Source organism: Buceros rhinoceros, unplaced genomic scaffold (assembly GCF_000710305.1).
Source record: "Buceros rhinoceros silvestris isolate BGI_N320 unplaced genomic scaffold, ASM71030v1 scaffold15189, whole genome shotgun sequence".
NCBI lineage: Eukaryota > Metazoa > Chordata > Aves > Bucerotiformes > Bucerotidae > Buceros > Buceros rhinoceros.
Genome location: NW_010433402.1, coordinates 6,161 through 20,458, shown reverse-complemented (window position 1 = coordinate 20,458; position 14,298 = coordinate 6,161). Strand labels below are relative to the sequence as shown.

General features: G+C 41.1%; 1 protein-coding gene across 1 annotated transcript in view; it reads left to right on the top strand.

Annotated features, from left to right (window-relative positions):
* SERINC5 (serine incorporator 5) overlaps positions 1 to 12,978 on the top strand; it is a 23,559-nt gene extending 10,581 nt beyond the window's left edge. Inside the window, exons 4-11 of the mRNA XM_010144099.1 lie at positions 985 to 1,078; positions 2,633 to 2,844; positions 3,672 to 3,767; positions 6,600 to 6,726; positions 8,347 to 8,413; positions 11,611 to 11,650; positions 12,337 to 12,484; positions 12,761 to 12,978. Coding sequence (XP_010142401.1) covers positions 985 to 1,078; positions 2,633 to 2,844; positions 3,672 to 3,767; positions 6,600 to 6,726; positions 8,347 to 8,413; positions 11,611 to 11,650; positions 12,337 to 12,484; positions 12,761 to 12,908 — 932 coding nt within the window. The 3' untranslated portion in view covers positions 12,909 to 12,978. The remainder of the gene's footprint in view (positions 1 to 984; positions 1,079 to 2,632; positions 2,845 to 3,671; positions 3,768 to 6,599; positions 6,727 to 8,346; positions 8,414 to 11,610; positions 11,651 to 12,336; positions 12,485 to 12,760) is intronic.
* The last annotated feature ends 1,320 nt before the right edge of the window (positions 12,979 to 14,298 follow it).

Sequence of the window (14,298 nt, the reverse complement as noted above, 5' to 3'; positions counted from 1 at the left end):
ATGCTTATCAAGTGCATACAGTGCGTTTAGCAAAACCAGACAAATGGCATTTTGCTTTCTTTCAAATAGTGAGGTTATGAAAAGGTTATGAGGTTTACATAGAAAAAATAAATATAATTCTATATAGAATATAGAATATTCTATTTCTAAAAGAATGGAATAAATGTCCACATCATCTGCTAACAGTTACATGGTAATGTGTCCTGACTGTTCTGTTGCTCCACTTAACTTATAGAAGCTTTTTTCAAAAGAAAAACACAGTGGTAAGATACGGCTGAACTTTGCTAATGTACTTCCTTGGTCATCTTCGCTGAAATCAGCACCAGCTGTACAGGCAACCACACATTTAAAAAGGTATCTATTTTCTCAGAGACTTCTGATGTTGCACATAAGAGAGCTGTTGTCCAAACTATCCTAACAGCTACCCAAATACCGTATATGTAGGTCAATGGTTAAGTAATCAAATAACCTGTCTGAAAACTAGTCGGTGCATACCAAGTGTTCCCATCTCTTTGGGAGTGGCTTGGGACAGCATGTGTAAATAGATAAGCTCCACCCTTGTTTTTCTGTGGTACTGGAATCTGGAAGGGAAGAAATTGCCCTTTTTAGTGCTGGGTTCCAGTACCTTGCAATTTTGGGGTTTAGATTCCAGTGAAATGCCTTCACACCACCTTCCTCTCACCACTCACAAATAAAGGTTTCAGTATTTTCTGAATATTGTAACTCATAGTCTCCACAAAAATTCTCCAGGTTAGGGAAACTCAGTAAATGTCCTAACAGGTTTATTTTGAAAATGTAGCAGGTTGCAAACTGAATTCATCAGGGAGCTGATCCTGGGTTAGCTGAGCTGGCCTTTCAGCTGAGATCTCTCTCTGAGATCTCCGCTTGCTGCATAATGGTTTCACTTCATAAACAATAATTCCGTTTTACCTGAAGGGAAAGGTGACTGCAGTTTGACCTATTTTCTGCCTCTCTGCCTTGCAGCCTGGCGCTACGTAGGAGCAACAGGAGGTTTCCTTTTCATAGCCATTCAGCTCATCCTGCTTGTTGAGTTCGCACACAAATGGAATAAAAATTGGTATGTGTTGGGCAAGTAGCTGGACTCCTGAACAATACATTTCTTGTAACAAAGAGTTTAAAAGCAGCATGAATGTAATTTCTAAAAGACAATACTTTAAAGTCAGTATTTAGAGCTCTTAATCTTTGCTTCATCCGCTTTCTCCTTCCCCACCAGAGATGTTTCCTCCTTACTCACTTCTATTCTGCCGATTATTCTTAACCTGAATTGCTTGGCTTCCACTAAGTAGTGGCATGTTGGAATGCAAAAACCTTTCACTTTAAGTTGGTTTATATTTTATATAAAAATATGTCTGCTAAGAAACAGTGGTGTGAGAGAATAAAACTGGATTTGCAAAATGTAACAGTGAAACTGTGTGCAGTGATGTAAACTGGTAAATTCTGATTTTTTTGTGTCAGCTTAATATACATGAATTTTTTTTTCCCCTCGACACAAGAACTGATACATTCTCTTCAATTTCTTTGCTTTCATCTAAATATGCAAGATTTCATTATCATCCCACATATAACTCATTTTGGCATCAATTTCATTTCTGCTTTAAGCATATTTGCTATTACCTTCCTAGCCCTTTACCTCTCATTAGTTTAAAATATTTAAATTGTCCTCCCACATATACACAGGAACTCTTGCCACCACCCCACATTTTCTGTCTCTCATTTCTTCCTCTACAAACTTTTGCAGTCCTCTCTTGTTCTAGTTAACATACTGATTGCTAAGAAAGAGTTTTAGCAAACCTTTGGGCTTTGCTAGGTACCTATTTTCAGGGAGAAAAGGTGAGTTCTCCTTATACTACAGATATTTTTACTGCTAATTACTGTAGCTACTTTTCAGTGAATGAAGGATTTCCAGCAGCAGCATTTAACTTTAGCACTCTCTGCATTAGATATTCTTTTAAAATAAGTCACGTCTCCACAAACCAAACCAACAACAAAAACAAAACCCCAAAAAACCCTTCCAGGCACCCAAAAGCTCTTTATGCCAAAACAACTGTTTTCATTGCTATTCTTAAAAAAACCCAGTGATCTTTGCAAGAGGTGTTTGAAAGGTGAAGAGAGGAAAACGCTTTAGTTGGGGGAGGCTGGTGGGACAGCCCCAAATAGAGAGGAGGCTTTTTGAGGCAAAGGGTAGTAAAACTGTCAAGGTAGTGCATAGGGCAGAAGACAAGCAACATGCCTTTGCTGTTCTTGTGTGGAAGAGCACCACTTGCTAGCTGAGCCTGGGGCTTGCTGAGTTCCTGCTTAGGAGATCCCTGAAGTATTGAGCTGCGATGCAGTGGTCCCAAAGATGGGAAGTTGTAGGAGTCATGCTGGGCTATAATTACAAAAAGAGCCGGGCATGATAATACAGAAGTTAAACACTAATGCTGAGGCATGTTTCCCTCTGTTTCATGGGAGGAATCTTGCATGGATCTGTATTGCTGTTGTGTCATACACACACTTCAGGAAAGTATGCACTGCCATGTGTGTTTGAGGATATGAACTACTCAGTTATTAAAATTTTATTTTGGGGGGAAGGGAAGACAGAGATAAGGTGTTTCTCTCTCTCTCTCTCCAGGACTGCAGGTGCAAACCACAAGCAGATGTGGAGTGGTTTGCTTGCCCTGGTCACTCTCATCTTGTACTCCGTTGCTGTGGCAGCCCTGGTCCTCATGGCTCTTTTCTACACACGTTCAGAGGGCTGCATGTACAACAAGGTCCTGATTGGTGTTAATGGTGGCCTGTGCCTCTTTGTGTCACTGGTGGCCATATCACCCTGTGTCCAGAATCGTGAGTCTGCTGACCCCTTTTGTCCTGGGTTTCTGGTGCTGCCACAGGTGTGTGCCTGGAGGCATGACCCATGTTCTGGGCAGGAAGTCTCATGATAGTTCAAGAGCTGGTGCTGCTCTTGCCCCTGTCCTTTTATCTACACTATGAAGCGCTGCTGCTGTTCAGCTGCTGAAACTACAGAGGTGTGAGATGTTTTGGGTGAGGTACCAGGCAGTTGTGCTGTAAAGAAGGCTCACATGCTGATGGCTGGTACTGTGTTGTGGAGCTAACAAAACTCTTGCAGTGGTAGCAGTTGAATTAATAGCTGTCAAACTAATTCACCACTGTTTTACTATTTACTTTTGACTGCTTGTGATTTGCCATCTGTAAAGTTTGGGCCTGGAGGAGCTGACAGCAGTATTTCATGCTTTGGTGTATTTTATATAAGCTGTTAGTATCTTGCATACATTGGACCTGGATATAATAATTTGAGTGACTCCAACACAAATTTTACGGGCAAATAAAACTACCGTGGAAGTTTTTCGGTAGCTTTTGGAAAGCTGGTACTTTTGGCAAGAGCAGAGGGGTGATTCTTTACTTATGTGGCAATCTTTAATGCTTTTCTAAAACAGCCAGCAGAGCTAAAAGTCCCAGTCTTTTCTCTTTACTTGTCAGTGGAATTTGTATCTAAACTGCCTCAAAGTCTTATGAAGTGCTTTAAGTAAAATATAGAAGATGCTCTGCCCTTCTGAAAGATACTGGTGTGTTGTTCTTTAGCAGATTTGAATTTCTTTTTCAGTTTGTTAAAATGTCTGCAAAAATAACTTATTTTCCTCTTTTTTGTAAAGGTCAGCCCCATTCTGGTTTGCTGCAATCGGGAATTATCAGCTGCTATGTCATGTACCTCACTTTCTCAGCACTCTCCAGCAAGCCACCAGAAACTAGTGAGTTACCCAGTGCTTTATGTAGATTCTTTTAGACGTCTTTTAGACGTTTTAAAAGCAAGAAAGTAACGAACTTAAATTAACAAATTCTGGGTTATAGAAGTGCTGGGTTTGGTCTTTTCTGGCCTATGCAGAAGAAATTTCAAGTACTAAAAAAAATACTAAAATCTGTGTGGTAGAGAGACTGCAGTTATCATCTCTATGTACCTTAAATGCTTTGCTCTAGGGGAGCTCAACTTACCTTGGGTGGGTTGCATCTGTGGCACCAGAACAATTCCAGCCTGTTTCCTACCGAGAAATTTCCCAGAGTCTTGCAGCCTATTTCTTGTGTATAGCAAATGCGTGTTCTTGTATGATAGGACATGACTGACTACCTAATGTGTTTGGTCACCTGATGAGAAAGGAGTTGGAACAAATGACTCTTGGATGTCTCTGAAAGAAGCTGGGTGATCAGCTTCATCCAAAAGCTTTGTAGATCCAGCACCAGTTAGTAGGTGCTGGCCATCAGAGTGGATACTAAACATCACTTTTCCTAGAACTGGTATGCTAGATAGCTTTAGCTCCTTATGGAGCAAAAGCTTTAGTACTTACTTGTCGTTTGTTTGGAGAGGAAACATTCTGAGAAAGGACTTGGAGTTACATTGCAGTGGTTTGAGATTATGATCAGTGGACTCCCTGTACTCCACTTGCCTTCTAACCATTGGCATTGCAAGTAAGGAGTAGGAAACTCCCTAGGGTTTTGAGTTCTTTATGCTACAAAAAACCCAGCGAGACTTTATAAGCACAACTCAAACTGTTTCCTTTTCCCAGCTAACCATCAGATACATATATTTGGACAGAGAGCGTTCTTTTCACTTGAAGAAGACTTTTCTGGTTCAATTTAGTAGTGCTAAAACACCTGGCTTTTTTAATGCTCGTATTGTTGGAATAGTCAAAAAAACAATAACTAGAGGAAAATAAGTGTGTTGGGAGGTGTCTGGAAACTCTTCTCTTTCCTGCCAAGAAGAGAGAGGAGAAATGGAGGAAAGAATCTTTCTCTGTCACAGCTGTGTAGGTACAGACACGCACACACAAGTGTAGTCTAGAACTAAGAAGGAAAAGCAGACAGTATTTAGGTGGAAGATTGACTTACAGAGCTTAATCAATGTTCTTGAATTAATACAGAAGACATCTAAGATACTTGTAAGATTTGACACTGTGTAACAAAAAAAAAGAAGAAGAAAGTGATGTATGGTATTAAATTATTGGCCTCATGTTATTTCATGCTTGTGACAAAGTCACAAGCCTTCAACAGTTAAGTGGATGCTCTGATTCTTCTTGTATGTATTGCAAGTGTTACTGCGTTTGGCAGAGGGTGCAGCAAGCACACTGAGTCACACCTCCTGAATCAGATGTTCCACTTTGTCTTCCTAAGCCAGAGAAAATAATGGTTGTCATCTGCTCTCAGAGGTGCTCCTTTCTGCACTGTCTCTATGGTAATGACTCTCATACTGGCCTGTGCAGCTTTTACAGTGACGTGTGCTAGAGAATGTATGGGGTACTGGCACTTATTAGGGTGTCCTGTGCCCTGTCACTCAGATTTGCCATGCATTTACCTAATATTGACTCAAGGAGGGACTTTCATATTGGCCACCTTACAAATCAGGCCTGAAGAAACTGCGAGCTACTGGTATTGATATGCCATACCCAAAGAGAAGAGTTGCAAATGCCTTTAGAATAAATGGGCAAACAAAAGGTAGTGTCTGTTGAGCCTTAGCTTATTACCATGTGCCTTAGCTTGTTCGTGCCAGGCTTAGCTAAAAGGCCTACAAAACAGTGGATCTGCCTTGCTGCAGAGACTTCTTTGATGGACACAGGTGGTGGGGATTCTGGACATATCTGGCTGAGGTATTCCATAAAGTTATGTTATCCCTTATTTTGCTCCCACCTCTGCACTGTCCCAGCTGTGTGCTGACGAAACTGTTTGTGCAGCCCTGCAGGGCCATGCAATGTGCTTCCCCACCAGGTCAGTGGACTGACTTTGAGTTTATTTTTAACCTGCTTATAGCCTTTGCTGCATTTTGCTCTCTGCCCCTACAAACAGTTGTGCCATCCCAGTGGGGTTGCAGTGTGGCTGCTGGAAGGAAAGAGGAGATGGGAACATAGTTTGCCTTAGATAGCACTGGCTCTAAAACCTCTTGATTCAAGATAAGGTGCAGCTGTAATCTTGTGCCTTGGGGTGATGCTGCCTTGCCTCTAGGCAGACACTGAAAAGTCAGAGCATCTTGGAACATCAAGACTGAACTGGGTTCATTTCAGGGACTTGAAGTAGACTTTACTTAGACATTAAGATAATATGTTGCCTGTAATTGGTGCATCTCATTTTCTTAGGTCAGGACAACTACATACCACCTCTTTTTCACTAAGTATGAATTTCATAGTTGTCCTTAAGGAACAACTGCCATCAGAGAAATTTATGGTTTCAGGTCTGTGCTGTCTTGGTCTTACCTGGCTCTGTAGTTTTGGATGAATTGTTGGTAAACTTCCAACTTCTTATTTCTGTTCACCAAACAGTCTTTTTCCTTGTTTGTCTGCTCTAGTCAAACAAGAAATTTTACTGTCCTGCTAAGCGGCATTTTTCTTTTGCCCAAAACACAGAATCTACCAGGTCAGATTTACAGATTTTTTTTCTGCATTATTGTTTTGAAAAGATACATAGAAACAACATAGAAATGTACCTACCCAGTGTCTGAACTAATAAAAGTATATTGCTGAAAACCTTTACTCTGAAGGCTACTTTGAAATACAGTGAAATGAGCTTTGCTAACTGTTCCCTTTGTTTGTTTTGTGAAGTCCTGGATGAAAACAATCAGAACATCACAATCTGTGTACCTGAATTTAGCCAAGGCCTGCACAGAGATGAAAATCTTGTTACTGGTCTGGGTACTACTATTTTGTTTGGCTGCATTTTATATTCTTGGTAAGTCTGGGGGTTTGCAGTTACCTCACTGTAAATGTAATATCACTGTCCAAATATTGAAGACTTGTAGGAGGCCTTATGCAGACAGAAGAACAGGGGAAAGTTGAATAGAACTGAGCTGGAAGTTCATATACTCCTCAGTTTCAGAATGATTAGATGATTTAGCCAAAAATATTCAACAAAATAGTGTAATTTTTGAAACAAATTTCATTAAAGTTGAATAGAGCAAATTGAATCTAGAGTTTGGAGTGAAAAAATTTCCAACTGTCCATTATCCCAGACAGTGTCAGTGTGCTTTGGTTCTGTATTTACTCTTTATATAAGAAAACCAATGCATTTATGTCTATCTAAAAAGTTATCTTTTTTTTTTGTAGCCTCCTGGTAGAGGCTGTTATATGTCTACCTCTTGGTATCATTGTTCCTTGAGGGTCTTTAAACAAAACAAAACTGTCTGGGAGCATTTAGGGTTTCCTTTGAAAAACTGGTGAGCACAGTACTGCCATCAGGGTTTGCCAGCAACTCCTCCTCTAAAAAAAAATCTGCCCATGCAGTTGTGATGCTCACTTTGTAGGTCACATCAATAAATTAAGTTATGCTCCAGGGTGGGGAGGAGGGGAAGTTGCTGATGATTCAGGTGGTGATGATGAAAGGTGGTGTATCACTTCTTTTGGCTGTATAGATTGCCATGAGACAGCACTGCCTGTCCGCAGCAGGTTTTTGAGCACGTTCTGCTGAAACTGTTTCACGATTTTGAAGTGATAGGACAGCCACTCTTCTGCTTCCAAATATGCATTTATCTTCCATTTAATTCTGATATCAGATATATGTGTATCATGTATCATGGATCTAGTTTGCATTAGAAGTGTATTTCCAGTACCTCAAGAAGGGTGTTTTGGGAATGCAGACAATCTTCACATAGCCTGCAGGGGAAGTGTACCAGGTACCTGAGGGAGATAAGGAGGCCTTCAAGGGAAATGTTTTGAAGTATTGCTTACCTAAGGCTCAGCGAGTACAGCCAAGCATGTGTAATGGGAAGTTTGCATTACAAATCCTGAAAGGGGAAGACTCTGCAAGAAATGTTTCTGATCAGAAGAAACTGGAAAGGATTACCCCCAGCCAACTACAGTTATGCAAGAAAGTGATTTCTAGCAGTTGGTACACTGACAATAGTGGTTGGTAATTTACTTTTGAAAAGTGACTTCGACCAGTGTTCTGTTACTTTGCTGGCAAAACCTATAAAGAAATGCTGAGCCAAAGCAGTGTCTGTAAGGTTAATACAAAAGTATTGGTTATGCACAACAGGAGAGATCTCTTCTGAATTGCAAATGAGAGCGCTTAGCTGTTCGTTGCTGTCTGGTGGTGATGAATTCACCACCTTTCAGGAGTGACCTACTTTTAAGCTTGTGATTCATCCTGAATTGGCCAGTAGCTGGCTGTCAGGCTGGTTTATATTTTTGCAGATCAAACTTTTCACATGCTTAGTGCTTGATGCTCTATTTGGGCAAATGCTTAGCTTAGGCATGGGAATAGACTATTCATGTTTGATGTGGTGTTAAAAAATCACTCTGTTGAGCTTATACTTATGCTGAGGGTTTTGACACTGTCTTCTTTTGCTCCTAGTTTGACCTCAACAACACGTGCAAGCTCAGAAGCTCTGAGGGGAATATATGCAGCACCTGAAACTGAAGTGAGTTCTTTCTTCCTCCTACAGGATTTCTGTGCAGACTTTCTTGTGTGTGTTTTCATGACTAAGTTAATCTGTAAACTTCATCATAGCATGCATTCTACGTTCCTCTGGGTGTGGACTCATCAGAACATTTCGTCCTCATTAGCCTTTTCTGCAGCTCTTGCTGATCCTGTGGAGGTGACTTCATGTACTGAAACGATTTGCTGCTTTTGCAGTTTATTCAACATCCTTCAGACCTCCTCCAAATGTTGTTGTGCTTCACACAAACTCATGTGGGCTCATTTAAAGGAAAAGTCTGCTGGGAAACTATCAGAAAAAGAAATGGAAGGATTCTTGAACGTTTTCAGTCCTGGCTGACTGACTATGATCCCAAGTTCCTATCTCTTATTTCCACATATAAGTACTTTGGCTTTTGCCTATAATTTCATCTCAGATTGTGTTTCTTACCCCTGTTTCAGCAGTACAGGTTTCTTCATTCCACCTGCCTTTTTCTTTGGCCTTCTTATCCTGGGTACACCCAGAAACATGGGAAAATTAGTGGGTTTTTGCTAAGTAACAGTTACCCCTTACTTAGGCTCGCTGCTGTCACTCTTAAATGAATCTGTATGTTTGGAGGGTGAATCTCCATCCCTGTCTCTCTCTGTGTTGATGTTACTTAACTTCTATATTTTGAGTCTCTAATCAGAGTGTTTGTGACAATCCAAAAATGCAGAACTATCTGCTGGACACTTTGGTGTTTGCAGTAGCTGGGTGTGAGAAAGCAAAACGCGTTTTGCTGTGGAAGTGTCTGAGTGCTGGAGGAGCTTCCCTCTGACAGGACAGTGCAACTGGCGCTGGTGACTGCAGCTGGTGGCTCCCGCACCAGCCCCAGCCCTTGCAGGCAGCCTGACAGCAGACTCAGCACTGACGACCAGGATGTGGCCCAGCCCAGCTCTCCTCAAGCACGTCTGGGCAGAACCTGCACTTTCCCATCCTGTGCTGAGGAAGGGCAGGCTGGGATGAGGGGTATGACAGAGAAAACAGCCTCCCTTAATGCCCACCTGCCTTCCTCTGCCAGTGATAGGCCGTAGGAGGTCTTGTCCAAAGGCCTTTGGGCTGCAGTGTGCCCTGCAGCAGAAGCAGTGGGCGGGCTGGGGGTGGTTGGCACATCAAGAATGCTGGATGTGGGCCCCTCCGTGGAAAGGTCTGGCTCATCTGCCACAGTGCTTGTCAGCAGGATTATTTCCAGACCATTTGGTTCTAAAGAGTGGTACAAGAGCCACTGAATTTAAATATAAAGAAATGACTGGCAAAGAACAACTAATTGCGTTCTGATTGCCTTCCCGGTGGCAAATGTTCTTTGTGTCTTGGCCAAGTGCATGCATGTAGCTCTGCAGTTGCTTGTGGTGTACAGAGGGTTGGTTGGTGTCTAATGAACGCAACTGAGTGATATGAGGGGCTAGCAGTATGTGTGCCAGTGCTGCTAATTTCACTACTCCATGTGTGCAAGGACTTTTTTACAACTGATTAAAAAGTTTGAGGGAACCCAGCACTTGCTCCAGAATGTCAGTGCAACCCAAGGGGAACTCAGGCTGGCGCTGTAAGTGAGGCTTGGCACAGCGCAGAAGGAGGTGAGGAATAAGGGTTTTATTTAAACTCTCAGCCAGTCTTTTAAAAAAGTGAGCTTTTTGGCTTTTCGTGAGTTTATGAACCCAGTGAGTACATGTGATTAATCATGGACACACAGGGTAAAAGCTGCCATTTGATGTGTCCATTGGACACTTTAAAGGCTTCCTATCTGATTTTTTAGGGGTTTTAGGAAAACTTGCAACTGGCCTGTGCCAGCTGAGGAGAGAGGCTAGAACACAAAGTACAGAATTAAAGCGTTAATGTTTATTCCTGTGCATGAGGTGTCCCAGCCAAATTGTGGCACCCCAGATGTGGTTTTACAGTGTCCCTACACTCTCCAAGCATTCACGTTAGTGATTAGTGAAATTGTGCTATACCTAACACCCACACCACTGGTTACTAGTCACAGTAAAACTGCGCGGAGCAGCTATATTTCTACAGCATTTTTGTACTTGCTTATTGATCCAGACATCCTTGGAGTCAGTGTGGCGATAGTTGCTTATCTATGATGCTGGAAGGGTTTCAAAGATGTGTTAGAGGGGCTAGGACACTGGCGTTACCTTGAGTGTCCAGAGTTGTCTTCTATCCTTCATGAACAGCTCTAAATTTCCAAGAAGCAAAGTCCTTGTTTCCAGGGTTGAGCTGTACTTCAGTTTGTTTTACTTAAGCAATACCAGTCTCCTGTAAAACTCCACTGCCTCGTTACATTGCAGTGTATACTGTGAACTAACACATGGTCATACCATAAAGACTGATTAATATTATAGTTAGGCATGGAAGTTTTCCTAATAGGGTTCATTGTCTTCGTCAGACCACAACCAAAATAGGTCCCAGAGTAAGATTTTGTCAGAACAAATAATGTTGGTGATGCACCACAGAAAGTGCTGACTGGTACTGTGATTGGGTGTAAAAAGTGCACTCACTTCCATATTTATTGCATGGTCAGCACCCTTTTCCCATTTCCATTACCACTCAACACAAAAGTGTCAACTTCAGCTTCCTTTTTCCATCAGTAGAAAAAACCACTTCATTTAAATAAAGCAATAAAACCAGCTTTCTGCTTGTACTCATTCTGGCTTCGTTTCAGCAAAATCTTGCAAGGATAAGTTTGTTTCTGACTTAGACTTGTCCAGGTGTGATTTCCATCCTATGCAGCAAAGTGTTAAAAGTTCCTTATACTTTAACTTCACCAGAGAATTTTTTTATTTAAAAAGCACTTTGATGCAAGTCTGAGGTAAGTCCCGTCTGAACTATTAATGTGCGACAGCTTTACTGTAGCTTTTCTACCATTTTGTTGTACTTACTTGCACCAGTGTTTGACCTTGAGTTATGTAAAATGGTAGAGTAATTCTTAAAGAATGGTTAATTTGCTCCAAATCATACAGACTGTGTTTTTCTAAAGGTTAGAAACTGCTGTTACAAACTACCTGGGAAATCCTAATTTGAGTTTTGTGCTGGTTGGAAATACAACCCAGACTTTTCTAAAATAGCCTCTGTAATGTAGATGTAACAGATGTTCCTGCACTAACTGTTCTGCTTCTTTGCTGTTGTAGCACAGGCTCTTACCCTTCCTATTGTCTGTTCCACAGGTAGCTCGTTGCTGCTTTTGCTGTGTGCCTGATGGAGATGGTAATTACATTTTCACTGCACAATTTACCTCACCTGTGGCTTTAAGACCAGAGCCAAGAGAGTGAGGATACAGCTGCAGATGGAGGGCTGCATGTGTCCTTATTCTGTAGCATATAAAGCATATAAGTTCTGAAGCAGCTGAAGTGCTCAAAGTTATGGTAGGGAAGGAAGCAAGAGATGAAGCTATACCACTTTAAAACAACAGGCTAGTTAATAATTCCTTAAAGGACATTTCATTACTGCAGCGTACCAAAAGTAATTCCTGATCTTTGCATTCTCGTGGGTGTGACTGCTGGATTTTTGGCTCCACAGCTCTGCAGGGGCTGCAGTTCAGGAGTGAGTTAGGAAGGGAGTGTCCTGTTTGCAGACCTGGTACAATCAGGGTTATCAGCTTGGACTTGCCAAAAGATTACTGTACAGGCAGAGTGATTTAAATGGCCCAAATGTTCAAAAACTAGCCAGTAGGCCAGGAAGCTGATACAAGGCAGGATTTCAGTGGCAGTCCCGTTTCTTTTACTAAAGGCTTAGGTATGTGCCCTGAGGGCAAGGAAATGTTCAAGTGTTGCTCTGTACCACACTTTCCTAAATCACACCACAGGTATTTTTCTGTGTTCTTTGTGAAGCCAGCTGCTGTTTGCAAATTCAACGAAAACTGAAAAAGATTTCTTGTTTCCCGTCTCTTACAGCTGATGCTGACGAGCATATTGAAAAAAGGGGAGGCCAGACTGTGATATATGATGAGAAGAAAGGCACAGTGTACAGTTATGCCTACTTCCACTTTGTTTTCTTCTTGGCTTCACTCTATGTGATGATGACAGTAACTCACTGGTTCCAGTAAGTGTATTTTTTTAAAGCTGAGAAATTAGTATCTCTCTGCATTGAGAGGAAATGTGAATGGGAATTTCTGTCATTAAGAAGCTGGAGGAGATGTTGCAGGTCTTTCCCAGGTGATTTTTGAGCAAGATCTTGCTCTATAAAGGGCTGCTCTTCTCTCCTTCATGTCCCTGTTAAGCTAGCAGAAGTCTGTGACCCACTTGGAATAACAGGGGATGCTGCAGTCTGAGACAGGAATAGTGAGTTTATTGCTTCTTTTTTTTTTCCCCCTTACAGTTACGAAAGTGCTCAGATTGAAAAATTCTTCACCGGAACCTGGTCCATCTTCTGGATAAAGATGGCCTCCTGTTGGGTTTGTGTCTGTCTGTACTTATGGACTCTTGTTGCTCCACTCTGTTGCCCAACCAGAGAGTTCTCAGTGTGAAGACTCAGAAGATCCTTCTGTGTTTTTCTCTTTTCTTTTGGTTTTTTTTTTTTCCCTCTGTAACAAATAAAACACAACAGTCATTTTGGAATGAGGACACACCAATTGCCTACTTATCGTAATGTAGCAGTTAGTAACATTTTAGTTAGACTAAACAAATGACTGAAGACTTTTTTACCTTTTTTAATTGTCATGAACATGCATTGCCCAAGGGAACAAATCTGTTCCAAAACTTTGCAATGCTGATGTGTGGAGTGTAGGAAACACAGGTGTTACATAAACTGGAGTAAGTTAAATGCTTTTCAAATAACTCAAAAGTCTTTCTCTGGCTTTGTTGGCAAGAAAAGAAAAAATCATGGTGCAGATATAATCTTCTTCCTTCCTGTGAATGTTGAGTATCTGCTAGCAAATATGCATTCCTTTTTATACTCTTTTATTACCTGTGTCTTTTACAGTTTGCAGTGGTGATTTGGACTGCTGTTTTGTACAGCATATAATTCTTGTAAGTAGTATCCAGATAATTTTTTCCAAAAATATAACTAAATATTTCTGTAGAAATAGAGAATATATAAGAATTTGACTGCCAAAGCATCTACTAAAAATTGTTTATCTAAATATTAATTATATTAAGTTATTGCATACCTAGATTGAGAAAGGAATGTACCAATGATAATAGAGAATTTATTCTGTTATAACTTTAAAAGGCGCCAGAATATTTTGTGCAATTCAGATCTGGTCCAGTTAACAGAAGGGGAGTTCTACGCTCAACTTTTTAAAGTCTGAATTATGTCCAACTTTGCTTTGCCAGCTGACTTAAACTCCAAGTTGTGTCTACTGCACAGGGGTTCAACATATGGTACATTCTTTCATCAGAATGTTTGCTGTTGAGAGAAAGCTAATTACAGGAGCATTGCCAGTTGCTCTTAAAATTAAAAGAGGAATGCTTATTTACTTTTCTACCCCGCTGTTTCAACTTGTGTCTGAAGATATCCCAGGATCTTTAGTTCTGTTTCCATTACTAATTTTACAATATTTTAAATGCATTGATGGTCAGAAAAGGATTATAGTGCATAATCTTCCTTTTCTGCCTGTGTGTTGGTTGGAAGGTGTTCTTTCTAACCACTGTATTTTTATACTCCTCTGTTGATGTTCGTTTTGCTGTTGGGATGGGACTTAGCCAACCACTCTGTTAATGGAGACTAAACTTTGTTTGGTGAACTCCTATCCAAGCAGTGGAGTAAGTGGTCAGAAAAACAAATGTAACAGCAGCTGCCTTAGCACAAATGACTGAGTTGACACTATTAAACCCTACCATGTCACCTTTATTTGCTCTAAGCAGATGATTTGGTGGTGGAACAACAGCTCAGCTGTGCTAACTGCTGAAGGAGGT